General features: G+C 33.5%; 1 protein-coding gene and 1 long non-coding RNA gene across 12 annotated transcripts in view; one reads left to right on the top strand and one right to left on the bottom strand.

The window, feature by feature from the left end:
• Positions 1-22,076, top strand: part of LOC113631362 (uncharacterized) — an 81,001-nt gene that overhangs the window by 34,341 nt on the left and 24,584 nt on the right. For all 3 annotated transcript variants that reach the window (XR_003437286.1, XR_003437283.1, XR_003437285.1), the window contains exons 3-4: positions 3,583-3,642; positions 14,423-14,581. This is a non-coding gene — a long non-coding RNA (uncharacterized LOC113631362). The remainder of the gene's footprint in view (positions 1-3,582; positions 3,643-14,422; positions 14,582-22,076) is intronic.
• Positions 4,651-22,076, bottom strand: part of ATF2 (activating transcription factor 2) — an 86,448-nt gene continuing 69,022 nt past the window's right edge. For 4 of the 9 annotated variants that reach the window (XM_027127687.1, XM_027127725.1, XM_027127696.1 and 1 more), the window contains 3 exons: positions 11,658-11,763; positions 9,138-9,173; positions 4,658-7,258 (listed from right to left, as the gene is read on the bottom strand). In XM_027127687.1, the coding sequence (XP_026983488.1) occupies positions 7,032-7,258; positions 9,138-9,173; positions 11,658-11,763 (369 nt within the window). In that variant the 3' untranslated portion in view covers positions 4,658-7,031. Of the gene's footprint in view, positions 7,259-9,137; positions 9,174-11,657; positions 11,764-21,597; positions 21,672-22,076 lie in introns of all 9 variants that reach the window. The other 5 variants (XM_027127715.1, XM_027127742.1, XR_003437282.1 and 2 more) reach the window with 4 other exon arrangements.

The following is a 22,076-nucleotide window of genomic DNA, read 5'->3' as shown; positions in this document are numbered from 1 at the left end:
TTTAATGACCAACTTCTAAATCTTTCATCATTTCTTTCTTCTTACTAAAACAATGCTACTATCATAGGTTGTGATGATGATTAAATAAATGCAGGCAACTTAGTAAATAATACATACTCAATAGAGGCTGTTATTACATTTTTATGTGCTTCTTGGACATTTGCATTTATCTTCGAAATATGGATCATCTTTCCTTCCCAAACCGGCTTCCTTTCCCAGCTTCCTTGTTCTTACAAGTGATAACCACTATTCCCCAGTCTGTCAAGCCTGAAAAATGGAGTCTTCTGACCTTTTTGCTTTTCATCATCTTCCTTACTAGTCTATAAATTCTACAGATATTTCTTAAAAGACATTCCTTCCACCTATTCCTTTTGCTCCTAATTGGCTCTCCTTCCTTAGTGCTGGTTACAACTCATGCTTGGATTAGTGCAATTTGTAGGCTGGTTTCCATGTGGGCCAGCCTTCCTATTGTTGCACATTCTTTTTTTTTTTTTTTTTTGCACAGTACGCGGGCCTCTCACTGTTGTGGCCTCTCCCGTTGCAGAGCACAGGCTCCGGACGCCCAGGCTTAGCAGCCATGGCTCACGGGCCCAGCCACTCCGCGGCATGTGGGATCTTCCTGGACCAGGACACGAACCCGTGTCCCCTGCATCGGCAGGCGGACTCTCAACCACTGCGCCACCAGGGAAGCCCTGCTGCACATTTTTAAAGCCACTCTCATGTCCCTCTTGTGAAAGTCAATAGTTTCCCGTTTCCTAGTCTAAATCAACTTTTAGGACCCTGTATAATCTAGCCCTATTCTAGCTATGCAATTTTTCTCATTCCTAACCCTCTTCTTCCCATCTTTCCACTGTCTTATGAACGTAATATATTTGTTTACTAATCTTTTGTCTTTACCTTTGTTTCCTTTCTATCCCAATCTCATTCATAATTTAAGGTGAAGTTCAAATATGTGGTTTGTCTCCTTTGGTGAACTTATAAAACCTGTTTCAGAAGTTGTAGATTGTGATTATTTCCTGTCACAGGTGTAACAAGTATTTTGTCTTTCCAAATGAATCCTACTTGAGGGTAAGATCCTGGTCTTTTTATTTTTACTGTGGTCCCTACAGTCCAACACCTCAGCACAAAGTAGGTGCTTACTATGTACTTACTAACCAAATTCTCATCCATGGCCTGTCATTTTAGTGGGCCAATACTCCTAAGTACTTTCACCAGCAAGAGACACCTAAATTAATTCTTTTATGTTAGGAATTCTGATAAAAAATTGGGGGAAAACTTTAAGCATGAGATTAAAGTATTTTTAAATTATAAATAATTTAAAATTATACATAATTTTATGTACTACTAGTTACAGCAACAATTACCTTTTATGCAAGTTCTTAAATTATAGATCAATAATATTTTCAATAGCTCACTACTTTTGAGGCACTTATAACAGCTTCTACAGATAAATAGGACACATTAATGAAAATGACAGTGGAAGCAAATCTTATTTTCAAAATTGTTATCTAGTGTTACCTTGTCACAAACTCTAGTCCATAGAAAAGAACTGCAATCAGTTTTATTTGAATTGGTCTTCAGTGTCATGAAAAAGATCTGAAGATCTTTGCTTGCAATATGTTAACGTAGGCTATATTAACATGATTGTTCATAATTTAGCAGATTGCCTCACAGTGCTGGAAGTCAGTTACCTCAGAAAACATTAGCTGAGTCAAATAAATTAAGATGTAATGTTGCAAGTATTTTTCTAAAAATTTAATAACTGGGGAAAGTCAATAATTATTTGTTGAATAATTTTTAAATGTTCAAATTAATTATGCTAGGATAGTTGTATTACCTAACTCATTTTATTTTTCACTGATGTTATTAGACCCTATAACAAAGAATTTTAACAAGCACACCTCCCCAAAATAGAGGAACTTAGCTACATGTTTAATTACACAGAGATAAAAAAAAGTTATTGTTGAGAAAAAAATAAACAAAATTGATTATCCATTTAATACTGTATTGTGCAAAAGGGTTTATTTTTGAGGATAATGGTATTCACAGATTTTCTCATTTCCTCAAACATCACATAATGCATTTCTTCCCAGTTATGAGAAGCTCATTATAGACAACTCTTTCATCTTAAATTCTGCTAAGTAAATGCTATTAAATATTTTTTGTGTCAAGTTATAGAAAATAGCATTTAATTTACATGCTTTTAAAAAATTATTAAAGCAAAAATAATTTTAAAAGAGCTCTTTTGAGGGAACATTCTCTCCTGTCTACTTTCATAGAAAGCAAAATCTACTGTAAAACTAAGTGAATAAAGTAAACCTACCTTTATTTGACTTAACTGATAGTTAAAAATGAAATTCATAATGAGAAATACTTTCTCAAATAATTGAGGTAACACATGATAAAACCATGGTTCAAAAAATTCTAGCTCAATTATTTAAATGTAAAATCTAATGCAAAATGAGGCAAGGAAGGCACTGTGACCATGACAAGAGTGTACTAATGACATTCTCTTCTCATAAAGCCACTGGAAAAATTTGCATGTGCATTTGAGGAAAAAGATACAACTCACTGGCCCATTGTTGAGTAACAGAATCCTCCTAGTTTGAGTACTGTGACATATTTGATAATTTTACAATTAACATTTGGTGCTTCGGATTGCTACAGTAGAATGGAACTATGCATAGTTTTTCTTGTAAGTTCCAATGTCACATGGCCTTGGTTATTTCAGAACTAATAAATCCTTTAGTTTTAGAAACATTTTCACTGATTGTACTTTTTCTATGGCAATGTATAATTGGCAACTCACCATTTACTTAAATGGTAGGGCTATTTATTTCTCCAGAAAAATCTTTATTCTACATTTTATGATTTTTTTTTTCCACACAGAAGGATCTTAATACTTTGCTTCAGTGAAAACCCATCTCAATCTACAGTTACACATAGCCAGAAAGACCTGCACTTAAAAAAAAAGTATATGAGAATTACAGAAAAAATTTATTTGTATTTATTGATAGTTTAAAGAAATGATTTTTCATAATTATATCAGACATAAAATGGTAATAAAATTTTAATTGCTTCAAAAGTATTATCTTGTGGTCAAGGTAATCTATTTAGAAATGTCAGATTAAAATTTTCTTCTAAATGTCTTTATTTTAGAATTGCTTTGATAACTCTGTGTTCTTTAGGTATTTTGTGTGTGTCTGTCTGTGTGATTGTACATGTGTATATTTTTATAAGATGAAGTCCCAGCAGTTAATAGGATTCTCCCATAATTAGTCTCACAAATAAATTATTAATGTCAAGCATCAAACTCTATAGTTTCAGAGATGGAGAATTAGCAAAACTACACTTAACGGTAAGTACATGCCATAGACAAGAGTTTATCTTTCTTGTCCTCTGCAATAAGTCAAAGCAGATGTGGTCTTTCAGTGTATCATTAGTCAAACTTTGTTACAGAAACACATCAGTTTGTCTTCGTGAAATCTTTTATCTAATATCATGTAAGTTAGATTAAGCACATTTGTTGAAATGTATACCTTAAAATAAAAAATAACCATGTGATTCTTTACATCTTTTCAGTTTGGTTCTATCTATCTGAGAGAGAAGACTGAAACATCACTCCAGTGCTCTCCACAACTGGTATGTCTGTTTCTTTACTTAGCACTTCTTATCGTTTCTAACATAGTAAGATGTACTTATTTACTGTGTTAATTGTGTTTCCCAGCACCCCCCCTTCCCCACTTAGAATGTAAGATTCACAAAGGCAGGGGTTTTTGTCTTTTGGCTATTGGTGTATTCCAAGTGCCTAGAACAAAAACTGACACTTAGTAGTGCTCAAATATTCACTGAATAAAACAACGTGATTGATAGAAGATGAGGTCAGAGATGTGGATGGGGGAACAGATCATCTTGTAGGCCACTGTAATGACTCCAGCTCTGAATGCAATGAGGAGCCACTCTAGAATTTGGAGCAGAGGAGTGCCATAACCTGATACGTGTTTGAAAAGCTTCACTCTAGCTGCTGTGTTGAGGATGGGCTGTAGTAGGCAGGGTGGAAGAAAGGAGACGGATCTGGGTGAGGAACGATGAGGGCACAGATCAGGGTGACAGCCCTGGAAATGGTGAGGAGTGGCTGAATTCTGTATTACTCTGAAGGTAAAGCAAACAGTATTTCCCGATGTCTTGGACGCGGGTTGTGAGAAAAGAGAGGAATCAAGGTGGTTCTGATTTAAGCAACTGGAAGGACAGAGTTGTAATCAACTGATTTATGAAACATTATGGGAGCAGTGTGTTTGAAGGTAGGGTGAGGGAAGATTAGAGTTCAGTATTGAAGATACTCTATGTTTTGTCAGGCAGTCACTAAGATAAACCGAAGGCTGGTGCATCCGTGTGTGGCTCAGGCAATATTCTGGGCTGGAGACATAGATTAAAGGTTCATTTTGTATGAACGAGGCTTAAAGTGAATTCAGAGAAGAGGAAAGAGGCCTGAACACCCTTGCAGCTGAAAGGTCTTCTTTGAGAAGGAATGAATTTTATCACAGAAATAAAAAGAATATCAGGTTCTTCTCAGGTAATGAACACCCTGAAGGAGAAAAACATCATTATCAGGTGATGTTACCTTGTGAAGGATAGGTAAGAACAAGCAAATTATGAACATAATTTAAAGATAAAATTTATTCTCTGATGGTTTACTCATGCAAACTGCACATAAAAGAAAATAGTACAGTTTGGGTAACATTGCAAATATAAGGACTCAAAATGCTAGGTACAGAAGTAGTGTGACATCCTGAAAGTCAAAATGGAATTTGTGTTTATACAACTAATAATGACTTTTATTTGCTGAGTACAGACTGATTTACAATGAAAGTTTTGCTAACCTTGGTAATAAGCTCATTAACTGTTTACATGACTTCTTACATCTATGTAGTTTTATTTTACAGTTGCAAGAATTCCTGTTACCAAAGAACTTTTAACTTGCATAAATAATAAAATTTAAGGAAAATGCACTGAATGACCCAGGAGAGTGAAAAACAGAGGCTTTTCCTAATCCATCCAAACTACAATAAAAAACAGCCTTTGAGATATATTTTCATATTTTGTGCCTTTGAGATCAACTCCTTAGCATAACTATGGCAAAATCATGATTAGAAATTGATTACTGGAAAATTATAAAATCAGTTAAAAATAAAAAAATTTTAGAAGTAGGATTATCAACCCAAAATGGTATTTTTAATAAGCCAAACAATAAAATTCCTATTATCTTCATAATTAAAAGTCCTGAAATGTCATTTGTATAATCTGAACGTTTCCCAGTTTGGAACTTAGGCAAGTGGAATATTTCCTTGAATTACCAAGGATATTCCATACCGGTTTTTAAAATGTCAGTCTCATTAGGAGATGGCACTGAGACTTTAGCAAATAGTGTAGTATGGATGCAGAACAAACTACACAACTTATTATAAATGCATTACAGATATTTACATAATGGATCCTGCTCGAATGCCAGAAGTTGCTACTGGGGAGGACTCATAACTATTTTACAAAGTTTTCTTACACACGTCTACTACATTTTTATTTTTTAACAGTTTTGTCTATTTTAAAATATTGTACTGTATTTTGAACATAACTGCAGAATAAAAATAGATAATGGCACATTAGAAAACTCAGTATCCCACAGATGACTGGATAATGAGAAAAGTGTACCTACAATCATCTCATCAGAAACAAACTACATCATGGAATGTTAGTTATCCAAGCCTGCACAGTAATGACATCTTAAATTGCAATCATCTATTGGCCAGCATCACACTGAAGGCATCGTTAAACATTCCAGCAAAGATTGCTGGCATGAACTATTGAAAGACACACACACACACGCACACACACACGCCACACACACACACACACACACACACACACTCTCACTCACTCACTCGTTTCCCATATTATAATTACATTGTTCTAAAGATAGATACTGATTTTTTTCCCACGAGAAACGTTATCAAAATTTGCTACTAAAAGATGACAGTGCTTTCACAAGAATAAGTACAAGTTAACTTGCAAGTACAAGACAATGGGGGTAAACAGTCTTAAATTTTCTAAGTAGTAATTTTTAGGCTTTTCTGGCAACCATACCTTACTTGATTATGCATAAACTTCTCAGTTTGAAACCTGAAATCTGCAAAACAAAACAAAACAAAACAAAACAAAAAACTAATTTCAAAAAATTATTAGATATCTGATAACCCTGTATTGTACATTATATAATTTCATATTTTGTTAGTCTCAAAACATAGGGTTTAAAATACTGAATTTAAGCCTTAAAAAAGTCATTTTTGAAATGATAAAGGATTCCAAAATTCATGCCTACTTAAAATCTTAAAAAAAAAGGAAACGCACTGTTACTGATCTTCATTTAGTTTAAGTGTGCATAAAAGCACTGTATGTCTTTTACCATGTTTCACTCACTTAAAAAGTGTTCGATAATGTTCTTCCTTTTGCATAATGTGCAAAATAAAAGGCAAAAAGATTAAAAGCAAATTTCTATATTTTTCTTGCTAGTGCTTTATGACCTTGTTAACACTACAAAGTCAATAGGGACTATGCAGAACTTTGGTATAAATGATATAACAATACTACCATCACAGTTGAGGGTTAAGAGGTGGTCAAAAGAAATGGAAGTGGGAAGAGAGATTCAGTAACACCCCCATTTATTAAAACACCACAAAATTAAAAGTGAAATAAACCACAATGAATTATAATACAATTTACACATTGAGCACAGAAAAATGAATAAATCTAACAATATTTATAAAAAAAGCAAAATCAGTCTTTTTCCAGAGACTAAAAACTGTTGTTGTTCAGTCTGATCATCAACTGCTGCTACACCAACTTTAGAGCCAAATTTAATTTCAAGTAAAAAAAAAAATTTACAACCACAGACTTCGCATAAATGGAAATTGGTCTTTCCTTGATTTCCCTTTGAAGTCACTAATGAGTATCTAAAACTGCTGCACTGAGGTTTTTAATCAACTTCCTGAGGGCTGTGACTGGGAGGAAGGAGCCATGACAATCTGTGAAAGCGCAGGCTCTGAACTCTGGTCCGCCATCTGCGTGAGGACTGAAGTGGCTACAGCTTCTGCCTTGGAAGTTGAACTGACTCCATTGGATGTGCTGACAGAACTATGCTGTATAGCTTCAGTATGTGGACTACTCGGCACTGACAGGTCTTCTGAACTATCATCTTTATCAGCAGCTGAGTGGAAAAAAGGAAACTACTCAGTTTCTTAAAATAGTTGTAAGAATTTATCAGGTTGAGTCAATGCACAGAATAAAAAGTTAGATGGCATTTTACAGAATCAGTTTAGAGAAGTTGGCATGACTGGAATTGAGTAACTGAAAGGTGGCTAGAAGTCATGAAGTAGGCAATTTTGTCTGTACAGGCTAAACAAGGCACAAGCATGCACATGGAAACACCTCAATGCCCAGTGCCACATAAAAGAGAGCTGAAGAATTATTTGCTAAATAGTGTTAAGGAAGAAAATTGGGTGGGAATTTGGGAGCTAGGTCTCTTATAGATATAATCAAACACTTACCCCAGCAACACATTTAACAAAACCAGTCTGTTTGCCTACACGCCATTCTTATTAAAAGATTAAAAAATTTATAACCATATGCATAAACAAAATGAATGCTAACATACAAATTATATCTTCAAATAATTCCCTCTGCAGAACTATTTTTATTCTGGCTGACTTTCCATCTAAGGCAGCAATGGATGATTATAACACCTGATTCTAATGATGCATACACTTGAGAATAAGCAATATTTAGAATCTAAATGCCACCAGCTGTTATAGTTGCATGAATTAATTGAGATTCAAATAAAAATCCATATAAAACTCAAGATACTGTAATTGAAAAGATATTCAGGAAAGGGCATTCTAAATATTAATGAAAATATATCTACCATTGTTTAGGCTTTAATAACAAATCTTCAACTTTCTTATTAATCCAATAATTTCATTTAGTGAAAAATCTGATAAGTACAACACACACAAATAATTATAGTGTACGCAAGTTATGAGACACAATGATAGCATGAACACCTGTGAACCCAGCCCCCAACTTAAAGAGAAAATTGCTAGTAACACTCGTGCTTCTTGGAGGCTCCTCTCTTCACCAAAGGCAATCACCATTCTGATAAGTATTTCTTTTACCATTCCCTTGTTTTTTCTTTGAAGTTTTACCAAATAGGTATATATCCCTAAACAGTACTGTTTAGCTTTGTTTCTTTCTGAACACTCTAAAATAATTTTTATTTAGTGTTTAGAAGTATAATAAGCTGGCTTCCTATCAAATCTGACAATACATACTGGCCTGCTTACTGATGGCCAGGTGCTCATTCTGAAAGTCAACTATTAAAAAGACTGTGGACCCCATGAAGTAGGACTTACCCCATGATTTGTAATGTAGAAGATAGAGGGGGAGGAATCTGGCAAGTACAACTCTAGTTCAAATAAAATTCTTCATTTTGAGGGTTTTCTGAAATATAGTAGCTCTTACAGAATTTTAATGTGATAGAATCTCACCCTCTCTATAACTCCGCTTTAAATGCAAAACTACACCACTGGATAAAAATCTGACCTCAAGATGCAGTTAAAAAAAAAAAAAGCACAATCAGTAATCCTTTTTAAAATTATATAAAGCAGAAAGGATACTGTTCTGATCAAGCAATAATGAATGTTATAAAATATTTACAATTCAGTTATATAGCCAATACAATTGTTATACATTCACAGAAAACACTGGCAAATGACAGTTTAACTAGAGAGAACAGTAAAAAGCCCTCTATTTCACCACTATTCAACATGACAACAAAATGTCCTTTCAATGTTACGTTCTAGGGATATAACAGCTTTCAGAAATAAAGAGGCTGATCTGTGATGAGCGGTATAAGGAAATGTAAATATATTGTGGAGGCGATGACTCAAAATGAAACAGTTAAGTTGTAAGGGACAAGTGCTTATCTACCTCCAGGCTTTCAGAATTTGGTAAAACAAATCTTTAGGCTGTACAAAGAAGCAGGTACTCACTTATAAATTATGTAATTATAAATTTTATGTATAAAATACCTTTATAATGTGATACAGCTGCACCTATGTCCAGTTCTAGATGGTAAGGGGAGAAAAATTACTAATATAATCACAAGCTCTAGAAAGATACAAGAGATCTTACTGCACTCACAGAATCATTTTTGGCCCTACTTAAAAGAAATCAGCTGTTTGACAATTCACTCTCTCTGAAGTTCCACCAATGTTTATACATATTTTCATTAATGAAAATATAAGCTCACAATTTTGGGCCCAATAAGCTTTTCTTCCCATTTAGGATTACAGCAACAACTATAATACAATGTTAATTATGCCCAGAGATCTACAGAATATGAATTAATGGCAATAAGATTACTCTTATGTTTTACTCTTCAAGGAACCCAAACATTAAAAATGTTTTCATATTTTCATTCTCATTTTATATACTACTTGACCCTTAAGGTCAACAACTGTCACGGTTTTCCCATGACTGAGGGGTTTCCTAGGACGTGGGACTTCCCAGTGTTAAAAAAGAGACCCTATGACTGTGTGACTTTATACTGTCACCTTTACCTGCAAGATTTTGTAAGATTCCTTAGTTTCTACTAAACCTTAGTTTTCTATATACAATGTTTTGAGTTAACTAGTATTATAGCTCACCACTATTAGCAACTGCTATGTGCTACAATGTGATGAATAGTGTTAGGTATTTGTGAATTTCTCCACATTTTCTCCAAGATTTAAACATTTACTTAAACAATCTTTGTATTTACCTTGACTATTAAAAACAGAGAAGTCAGATTTTTCCCAAAGACTTCAAATTTGAAAATAAAAAATTTGAAATTTCTACAAAGTCCAATTATCTCCCAAGAGCTGAAGAGAACTAATTTTATGCAAGAACTATACTTACCTCAGTCAATATGATTATCTAGATAACCGGACAGGATAAAAGATAGGAACTGTTCCCAAACCCAAAAATGTCTTATTCATTTCTTACATTTTCACAACCTCGTATACCTTCACTAAAAACTTATTAATCTAGATTTTCAGTCAGTTTGAGGATATAGCATATAAAACCATACATATATACACTTAAAAATATCTTTATTGCTTAAAATAAAAAATTGGCTTGCATTTGCTGAGCATATACTGCCTGGATAACAGGGATAAAACTGTTGGGGTTATCCAATAAATTAACTAAGATTAAAAAACTGAAGATAATTTAAAACTGAATGCAATTTAAGAGTTAATTTTCCTTCTAATTTTATAGTATCACTTGTATATTTCTTTCTGAACTATCAAAATTCAAGAGAGCTCTCTTGTTAAGAAAATCATGTATGCATAATGCTGAACTCAGTAACTTCTAAAGGAAATTATGTTGTTAAGTCAGATGGGAGCCATAATGGCTTCATCCCTGCAGCAATCATTGTTAATACAAACCCCAAACATATTTCTATACGGTTTCAATTTACTCCACAATGTGTTTCACAATCCTGTCAAAATGACTAGATATCAAAGGACTGAGATTTATTTGCTCAAAACTGACAAAAATCAATGTTCTAAATATATATGGCAACAGAGAGCTGCTCAATCTACTGAATCTTTTAAATTAAAAAATATCGCCCATTCTGATGAAACTGCTTACAATGACTACAAGTAAAGATGGTGGCCATTAAGTTTTATCGTGAGCACCTGAGGAACTGTTTGCATCCAATACAAAATGTTTCTTTCTTTTGAATTACTGACACTGGCAAATTAAAACGAAGTGGATACATATGGTTGAAACAATTTTCACATTTACAAATATCCTGAAATATCACTAAATCATAAAAATGAAAGCTGTGGGTTATATATTATGAATGTTGCCTAATGCATTCCCAGCTCTGTTATTTGTTACAAATTTGTGTACGATGGACAGAATTGGCCATTTATTCAAGAGTAACAGCTGGTTCCAACATTGTGCACCTTATCAAAAAAGGACATTACAAGAAGGAAAAGCACAATTAACTTCTAAAATGCTGAAAACAGAAGAACCTCATTTTGAAGGTAAATATTTAAAAGGAAACTTACAAGCAAATAATTTAAATACTGTTCTATTTTAGCATTTTTATGACTAACTAGAAGACTCAATCTAAAGATTCAGAACAATAAAATTGCACAATGCTGATATCTAAGAAAGAACAATAGGATGTGCTACAGATTAAGTGAAGACAAAAAAAATTACTAAACGGAGGCTAGAAAAGTAGTGTTTCACTATGTCAGTCCAAGAAAAGTATTACTCTGAGAATATAAAGAAAGTATCATCAGTACTTACACTATACTTTAAATTATTAACCAACCCATTTTATTTATAGTAATCTCTAGAAAAAAGCTAGAAGTAGGAAAATTTTAAAACTCTAGGTTCTAAGTATATCCCCCATTCCATAATAAACTTGCAGAACTTCTGATATTTAACATTAAATATCAGAACTGCAGTCTCCACTTTTTTAATGGTAGCTTGGTTCACTCTGGCAGTATTTCACTGATGTAGCCTAAGGCTATAGGTAATGGAACATTACTCACTATGATAGCCAGATTTCTTCTGCATGGCGGTTACAGGGCAATCTTTATGAGCCAGAAGAAGCTGTTTCAGCTGTGCCACTTCATTTCTCAGCAGGGTGACTTCACTCTGGGGAAGAAACAACTTATGTACCTTTACCAGCCTCAGACTAACAATTTTTACTGTTTAACACAAGTGAAGATTAAGATATGAAAATTGGACATCTTTAAAAGAACACCAAGGAATAAACAAAATATGCTGTTTAATTGTTTAATCATTATACATTAGCTTTTATATTTTAGCATTTATATAGACCCTGAAACTTACATAAAAATTTAACACCACAACTGGATAGCATATTTCAAAGTTACTTTTTACATTATCATTTGCCTTGTGACTGCTTATATACTACAGGTTACCTATCAAAGGTATTTTTTACACGTTACATGCTCTTTTTTTTCTGTTTTTTTTTTTTTTTTTTTTGCAGTACGTGGGCCTCTCACTGTTTCGGCCTCTCCCGTTGCAGATCACAGGCTCCGGACACGCAGGCTCAGTGGCCATGGCTCACGGGCCCAGCCACTCTGCGGCATGTGGGATCTTCCCGGACCGGGGCATGAACCGGTGTCCCCTGCGTCAGGAGGCAGACTGTCAACCACTGTGCCACCAGGGAAGCCCACATGCTCTTTTTGATTATTTGAACAATTAGAAGTATAAGGGGAGTCAGAATAAAATTTCACTGACTCTATTCACTTGGAAGTAAAAATTTTGTCCTGGAAACTAAGTTAAGCAGTTTTCTAGAAACTAGGAAAAGCTCCATAGGGGAAAACACAAACAACCAAAGAATCATGGATACCTAAAATGCATCGCAAGGCATTGTGTTGGACACGGAACCAGTGAAAGCAGATGTAATGTTGAAATGGCTTAACTGCCTTTGACCTAGGCCATTTGTACACATCTAAATTTAAATCTGATAAATCAATGGTGATCTATCCTACTCCTTATCACAGAATGAGCAGTTCAGTCTTTGTTTTGGATGCATTAATCTGATAGATTCTATGTAAAAGTTCCAAATTGAGAGAGTCCAATTAATTCCTTTGGGTCACCCCCAAATATTAACACATAAATTAGTGATAATTACCAATACTCAAGAGTTAGAAATAATATGAATTTAATAAATTGGTAACATTAAAAGATCTTAACTTACAAACACCTCTACTTATTTGGACTTACGTTAACCATTCACATTTTATCCATGAACCCAAAACTAAATGAAATACAGCAAAAAAGGTGTACATAAAAGCTCAAGCACTTCTTTTTTCCATCCCTCAGTCTCTTAACCAGAAAGCTGAAGGTAAAATACTTTAGTAGATTAGACTCATTACGCCTCCTTAAGTGATCAATGACAGAAACATACAAATCAAAAGAATAAAAGTTAAGCAATCCAAAGGCAAGTCTGTCGGGTCAAATAGTTCCTCACACCCCAATAACAATAAACTGTAACACTGTATTAAAGCACAGAACAAATGCTTGTTCTTGATGCTTACAAGAACTCTGAACCATTCATAAAAAGGTTAAATTATGTTTAGAATATTGTATTTGAGACAAAAATGGGTGTATAGTGATTAAAGTACAAAAAGAAAAGGTTAAAAGTTTGCTTTAAAAAACAAGCTGTTATTTAGAAAACTAATTTCTATGGAATACTGAACTTGTCATTAGTGTCAATACCGCTAATTATAGCTCTTTATTAATGACACTATTTATGGGAACCCATATTATGAATAATCCAACGTATATTATCCAAAAAAAAGTTTCTCTCTCTGCTGTGTCAGCTTGATTTTGAGACTCACATCTACAAGTTTCGCTCATTAATTTTTATAATATGAAATAGGGCTGGATATGTATTTTTAGTCAAGAATACACAATCTTTTATAATCTGGTACCTGTGACCACCCTTCTCACTAGTTTGAACCTAATAATCAATATTTAATCATTTTGACCTATAAAAATAGAAATTTCATATGGCTAACTAAATATATACTGTTGCTTCCATCTAGAAAACCTTTTTGCCTTGCTAATTATTTCACTCATCTTTAAGCGTCAACTCAGTACAAATATGCATAGGAAAAGTTAGGTGTCAATTTCTGTGCTCCCACAGCCGTATATACATGTATGTATTGTATGTGTGTTTGTATGTGTGTATTTACATAGTACTTATCACACTGGATTGTAATTTTTAGTTTACTTATTTGCCACCTCTGCCAGACTGAGGTTTCTCAAGGGCAGGGATTATCTTGCTTTTTGTATCCCCAGAGCATAGCCCACAGCCTGGCACAGACTGAGTACACAGAATTACCATGGTCTTCTCTAAAATCTATTTTCAGGGAGTAAAAAACACCAAAGAAGGTGAAATGAAATAGCTTGAATAATATAAAACTGGTCAGGGGTCCTAATTTCATTATTTATTGCCAACAACCTCACCAACATAGTCACACTGTTAATTTTCTCAGTCAGAAAATGAAAATTGGCGTGTTTAATAGCATCACCTCAATTACAGAATTTTAAAAATCACAAATGCCTTCTCAACTAAATACTCTATATGGACATTCATTATAAACCATATTATGAAACAAAATGCTGTATTAGATAAAATTGCTGAGCAGTTACAAGTTGATAATCTAACTGATACAAAATAGTTGATTTAAATAATTCTGGGGATTAACCAATAAAACAATATTCCTATGCACTCAAAATTAAATGTATACATTCAAAATCTCTCTTTAAATGACAGGTTTGAAACTGATGGAATGGAATATCAGTTTCTATATTCAAACAACAGTTGGTGGTGTTTTGGTTGTTCATCTAATTAGACTTCCTGGTCCATTGACAAGTGAAGAAACTAAAGATGCCACTAGCTAACAATGGGTAATGAACATTAAGGACTTCAGAGGTAAGGTATTTGATTCCTGTTACAACAACTTACTTATATTTGTGTTAACTGAATTTAATTGGAGTCACACTTAACAGAGCAAACAACTTGGGGAAGGAAAAAAACTGGAAGAGAGGAGGAAATTGAAAATAAAACCGTTTTAACATTATAATTTATATAATACCTAAGTGATAACAGTACACAAATATGCTAGTCTTCATCCAAAATTCAAAAACCCAATTTTCCCCCTACACCTTTTAAATGACAGAAATTGTAAGAAAAAAAACCCCAACAAACTCAAGCTATGCTCAATACAAATTTAGTCTAATTTTTTACATCATCCTGATCTAAAATGTTGTACAATGGTAAGAGATTTTCCTAATGGTAATCCTGAAGCTCAAGTGATTTTTGATTGAAAGGTTAAATTAAATCAATAGTTTGTATTATTATTGTATCCTAATATTCAATTTCTTTAAAAACTGGTATCAAGCACTAGACTGAAAGCAGCAAATGGGACATGGTTGCTAGCAAAGAATTGGGACTGTTAGAAATACTGCAAAGCACACAGGTAGAGTGCTGATTAGGAATAAGAGAAGGCCAAACCTTGAAGGAAGTGGATTTAGTTGAGCTGTAGAGCCCTAAGTGTGAGCATAAGCTTGTGGTCAAGATCAGGTCAAGCAGAGGTTGAAAACAGGAGGCTCATTATGGTATATAACCTTTACATTAGGCAGAATTGTAGGAGTTTGCCAAAGCCCGGCCAGCATTTTTAAAATCGTTTGATAAAATGTAGCAAAATTCAACAAATTAATCCAAACATTCAAGAATTATAGTCTCATACCCGTATGTATAAAGGAAAGGACTTAAACATAAATATAGACAATATTTAGATAAGGTAGTTACATAAATCATGACTTTAACTCTGAAATGTTTTGACAAAGAAAGATCGGAAGACAGGTAGAATCAGAGACAAAAGCCTCCATACATATAATAAGAGTCCTGAAGATTCTATGGAGAGACCTCAGAATGAAAAAAAAAAAAAAAGCCGTAACAGACCATATCTATCTATCTATCTATCTATATTTGTATTTATATAAATATATAAAACCAGTTTGCTTAAGCCAAAGTGAATCTGGAGGGGATACATGTTAAGCCATAAACAGAATTAATATTAAATGAAAAAAGAAATATTTATACCTCTACTATCTGAGGATTATTTTAGATTGGATTATAATTGGATTTAGCCTCCAAAGCCTTTCTGGTTAGTTTGTTATTTAGTATATTTGCAGAATATGTTAACTGTCTTCCCGGATCATTCTGAAGATAAAGTGAAATAAGAGACACGGAAACATTTGGAAAACATTAAAGTCCCATTCAGATGTGAGCAATTACTGATATTTTTGTCAAAGAAAAGTGTATTTGGTAAGATAAAGTAGATGCTGAAGAAAATTATTATTATGGTCTAAAAGAAAATGTAATTATTTTGGCACTGTCTATACCATTGCTCTACTCTATTTGTATCTAGTCAAAGGTTAATTACATACTGATGAACAAATAATATATTTTTTTAACAGTCTGTCTGAAGCACATCAGCCTGATGAAATAATGACAGGATAGCTAATTGATTAATCAGTCAAAATTTTTCACTGATATTTGGCCACAGATTGATGACCAGGTACTCCATAAATTCATGATCTTTGACTTTCTAGTTCAGCTACTACCCCCCAAATTAAAGAAATAATATTGGATAGTTTCTTCTTTGGGGAATTTCTCATTGCTAAAGATAAGCCAGTCTTCACAAAAATCAATGATTAAATATCTTAACTTCCCACCACAAGTTTTAAGGGTTGTCATGGATGCAAAACCTTATACTTGAAAACAGAATAGTTCTTTAATTTTTATTTTCAACAACAGAAAAAAAGATGACAGGGTTCATAATATTTTGCAAATATTCTGCAAAATTAATGGGAATGACTCTTTTCCTATTCTCATACTTTAATTACTTGTTTCACATCTGTCTTCTCTGCCAGACCACAAATTCTGCAAGTGTTAAGGACAATGTCTTTTTTCACTGTTCTATCCTGTGTCTAATAACATGCCCTGCACACAATAGATGCTTAATGACAGAATGAATAATAAATAATTAGCATTTGCATAGTGTAATTACAACATACTTTTCTATTACCTCTCTCGTTTGATCTTCAAAAATAGTACTTATTCTATGAGTTTGACAGATGGGGAAGTAAAGGCTTGGGAAGATTTTAGTAAAGGCTAGTAAAAAGAAGTACTCAGAATAAAATGCATGAGGTAGAGGTGGCATCACTATTACCTTTCCCCCTCTAGAATATAGTGAAAAACTCAGGGGGGAAAAGGAAAACAGTTCTATTTTTTTTCAGGAATTAAACAGATATTGTATACCATCTCCCAACTTCTGCCATTCCTTTCTATTTCGGGTGATAAATACTAAAGTTAAATATCGTTTAGGTACCAGGAATAAAATATTTGATCCCATTCCCCTTAAGTCAATGGACCAATAAGCAAAACCTTTTCCATATTATCTTATGAATGAAAACTCCTCACATATCCTGCTATCAAAGAATGCTTCCATTAATTTACTGAGCTTCCACTCCACACACATTTTGCAATACCTAAGTTTTAAAAGCAAAATCCACAACAAACTCTCCAAGTTTTATCCACAGATTGTTAAGGAGCTCCTATTAGTAAAGAGAAGAGTCAGCCTTTTGTTCATAAAGGAAACGCTGAAATTCTAAACTGAAAACTAACCCCCAAGATGAGTATAGCTGAAAGACAAAGACATAACGAGGTTAAAACCATTTCAAGTAAAAGACAAAAATCATATATTACCTTTAAAAATATAATAGTTTATAACCAACAGTATCCAATTCTTCGTCTAGATGACCACAAATGTATCTAATACAATTTGATAAAATTGCTCTTTTAAAGCAATGACTCTAGAAAGCTAAAATATAACTAAATTCAGTGAGTGGGGCAATAAGGTTGAATAATTAGTATTTTCTTTGAAACCTAATATATATTTGGTAAAAATATGAAGAGTCACACCTCAACACTCATTAAACCTTTTATTATATATAATATGTAAGCAACCATGGGTCATTACTGCCCACTACACTGATCAGCTAAGCCTGTATGTCACGTGAAGGATTATTAAGGAAATGTAGAATTGATGAATGTTTTCACATAGAGTTTAATTATTTCTTTGACATTCAATTTTCTTTACAAGTCATTCTGTTCTTCACAGTTAACCGTTTTGCTGTTGGCGAACCGAATGAAATTTTTCTCCAGAATCTATTATAAGCACATTAACTCTTCATACTCTGAAAACTAGAATGTGTCACTTACTCTTTAAGAACTGTTTTTATTTTATTTGACAAATAACTAACAACCAAAAAAATCATATATCCACTTGAAACAATAAAGTCATAATTGAGGTACCCTTTCTTCCCAAACCACCCATGCTTTCCAACCCCCTCTTCCTCACTGTTACAAGCTGGTACATGTCATTCTTAAAATTTTACTTCTATTTAAAGAATCATTTCTATACTGACTTCCATACCTACACATTTATCCATCTAACTATAAACCTTTCATTAATGAAAAAGAATTATGTTACACATTTTAGTATGCAACTTTAATTTATTGAGGTGAAATTTCCATAATATAGAATTAACCATTTTAAAGTGAACGGTTCAGTACACTGAACCAGTACGGTTTAGTACATCTGCAATGTTGGGTTACCACCACCCTCTATCTGTCCATTCAAAGTAAAACCCCTTATCCATTAACCAGTTTCTGCCTATTTCCTCCTCCCCACCAGTCTCTGGAAACTACATTTGCATTTTGTCTCTATGGATTCATTTGTTCTAGATATTTCATATAAATGGAGTCATATAATTCATGACTTTGTGTGTGGCTTCTTTCACTTAAGCATAACATTTTGAGGTTCATCCACATTGTACTTTCACTCCTTTTTATGGCTGAAAAATATTCCATTGGATGTATATGCCACAATTTATCTATTGATGGACATTGGACGGTTTCCAGCAACTTTCTTTTTGCCCATAATAATATATTACAGACATTTTTCCAGGTTAATACATGCAGAAGGACCTTATTCTCTTTCTTTTTTGCACAAGTATTTTTTTTAAAAAAACCCCTGATAACACATCATTTCACCTATCTTCATATTTTGGTATGCATTTCTAAAACTAAGAACACTTTCTTATCTAACCATGATGCCATCATCACTCAATTATTAATGATTAAAAATACTGATTTTTATGCTTAGTGACATAAATTAGAGAAAGACAAATACTGTAGGATATCATCTATATCTGGAATCTAAAAAACAAAACTAGTAACTATAACAAAAAAGAAACAGATATTGAGAAAAACAGAGCTTACCAGTGGGGAGAGAGAAGAGGGGAGGGGCGAGATAGGGGTAGGGGATTGAGAGGTAAAAACTACTATATATAAAATAAATAAGCTACAAGGATATATTGTACAGCACAAGGAATATAGTCAATATTTTATATAGGTGTAAATGAAGTATAACCTTTAACAATTGTGAATCACGATGTGTACACCAAAACTTATATAAGTGTATATTATACATCAACTATACCTCAATTTAAAACATATACTGACTTTACTGGTTCTGTTTGTAATTTGAGGTATTAACTAAAGTTATGTTCAACTGTAGAGTTTAACTTAGTGATTTCTTGAATTTGACTTCCATTTAAAAATTTTGGGACTTCCCTGGTGGTCCAGTGGTTAAGAATCCGCCTTCCAATGCAGGGGACGCAAGTTCAATTCCTGTTCAGGTAACTAAAATCCCACATGCCACGGGGCAACTAAGCTCTAGAGACTGCGCGCCACAACTAGAGAGCCTGTGTGCTGCAACTACTGAGCCTGCATGCTCTGGAGCCCACATGCCACGACTAGAAAAGCCCGTGTGCTGCAAGGAAAGATCCCGCGTACCGCAACGAATATCCCACATGCCACAACTAAGACTCGACACAGCCAAATAAATAAATAAATAACGTCTTAAAAAAAAAAAAAGTAAAAGTTTCACACTTGCTTCAAAACTAAAGTGTTAGGTAACTTTTACCTAGGTGATAAATCTTGCCTTTATTCCTCTAATCAAGAAATTTCTACCCAAATTAGGAAATATAAAAATATAAAAATGTAAATTGTAACACAATTTACAATAATGATATTTTAATCAGTTTGGATGGTAGAAAAAGCAAGAGATCAATGAAGTAAATTTTACATTTATTTTGAATGCTGAATTTTCCAAGGTTTTCTGAAATAATAAAGCACTGCTGCTATTCATAATGGTGACCAGTGCTGCAGTATAATTAAAGAAATAGCAATGTCTAATTAAAAGCTGTTAACACTGCTATGCCTTGGGTCAAAACAGAAACTGGCCCAACCTAAATAAAGTCCAATACCATGAAAATAATACCATATACTTATATACCGCTTTATAGTTTTCAAACATTTTTACTTCTTAAAAAGGCATAATAAGCCAAATTACTAAAATACTGATACATTTATCCTATTAAAATCAATATATTTAAAAATATCTGCAAACATTCTAATTCCACTGATGTATGTAACAACCCACAGCAGTAGGACCAGCAAGTATTATTATCTCTATTCTATGGATAAGATAACTGAGGCTAACAAAAATATCTTTAACATCACGTAACTGTAAAATAGCCGAGTCATTCAGAAGAATGATTTTGTTAGTTAAGAACAGAAAAGAAAAAAATACGTCCTCCTAAATCACTTTGTTAATGTAATATGAACATTTAAAAATTTAAATGATGATAGTTAATATTCTAACAGAGAAATCTGGTAAATAATAGACATATTTATAGTATATAAATAAATTGGTATCTATAATCTGTTTCACTTTAAGAAGAAAAATTCAAGTTTTTTTCTTAAACATTATGAAAACAGTTCTTGAATAAGAATTCGTCAGATAATATATTATTTCTTAACATATCCTAGTATACAAGTACATATCTGAAGTTTCTGTGATATGGTAAATCATGTTTAATTTTGTTCTAAATGGTTAAAAGTAAATTTTGTGAAATAATTATATTTGTCCTAAAGCTAACATGTCAATATTCAAAGCACAGCAGTTTTTTTTTAAATTTATTTTTGGCTGCATTAGGTCTTTGTTGCTGCACGTGGGCTTACTTTAGTTGCCTTGAGCGGGGGCTGCTCTTTGTTGCGGTGCACGGGCTTCTCATTGCAGTGGCTTCTCTGGTTGCAGAGCACGGCTCTAGGCACTCAGGCTTCAGTAGTTGTGGCTCTTGGGCTCTAGAGCGCAGGCTTGGGTAGTTGTGGCACACGGGCTTAGCTGCTCCGCGGTATGTGGGATCTTCCCAGACCAGGGCTTGAACCCATGTCCCCTGCATTGGCAGGCGGATTCTTAACCACTGAGCCACCACGGAAGCCCCCAACATAGAGTTTAAAAGATGTCAGCCTCACGTATGAAAAAATTTTGTTATAAAATTTACATTAGATTAAATGCTACACCTGGTGCTAAAAAGCTTCTTCCTAAGCATTTAACAAGACACTTATATTGGTGACATCTTTAAAGATATAAGAAGAGAGCAGGTCTCATCATCAATTCTGATTACACAGAAGATTCATTTTTAACTAGGAATGGATAGCTCAGAAGGTTGACCAATAACAACTACAGTTCATTAACATCAATTTTCTAGTTGATGCTCATCAGTTGGTATTTTAGAAGATTTTACTTGAAAATATTCACAACATTAACAACAACAATAAAAAAGGAAGAAAAAACAGAAGGAAGGAAACAGACTTAGTGCTGCCCAATACCATCATTGCAAATCTTACCAAAGACTGAACAGGAAGGAGCCTTAAACCTTTATACCCCATAAGGTTCCTAAGAAATGTATCTGAGGCACACTGGCAGGGCAGTTATGAAATGATTTTTATTGCCACTGGCCATATTGTACCTGTTCTGTGGATAATTAGAGTCCTTCAGTTTCCAAAGCTGTCAATCTGGCACCTTTCACGAGCACTATATTCACTTTAAATAAAACAAACAAAACAAAATTTATAATTCAAAGAACTAAAAACAGAAACTACAAATTGCAGCAACTTTATAGTTGTGATATAAACCAACAAATAAGAGAAGTAAAATACCAGTAATATCTTACATTTTGAGATTCTTTGTTTGAACGCTATATCACAACTTTATAAAGTTTAAGCCAGACAGTTTAGGTACTTTTGTACTATACAAGTAAACACTTATATTTAAAAATTTCTTCACTGTATCAGTGTTGAAAATTTTATATTACTTCATCTCGGTATTCAAATAGGTTTATAAATCTGCGCTTTACTATAGATTCCATACACACCCAATATTGTGTCCTAAAATGCCTGGATGGCTAACTAGGAAAAAATAGGGAAAATGTGTGTTCATAATTATTAA

The sequence above is a fragment of the Aethalodelphis obliquidens genome, unplaced genomic scaffold (genome assembly GCF_003676395.1).
Source record: "Aethalodelphis obliquidens isolate GAN/ISIS:26980383/991018 unplaced genomic scaffold, ASM367639v1 scaffold2, whole genome shotgun sequence".
Lineage (NCBI taxonomy): Eukaryota > Metazoa > Chordata > Mammalia > Artiodactyla > Delphinidae > Aethalodelphis > Aethalodelphis obliquidens.
Note: the sequence above shows the minus strand (reverse complement) of the source record. Positions and strands in the feature narration are given on the sequence as shown.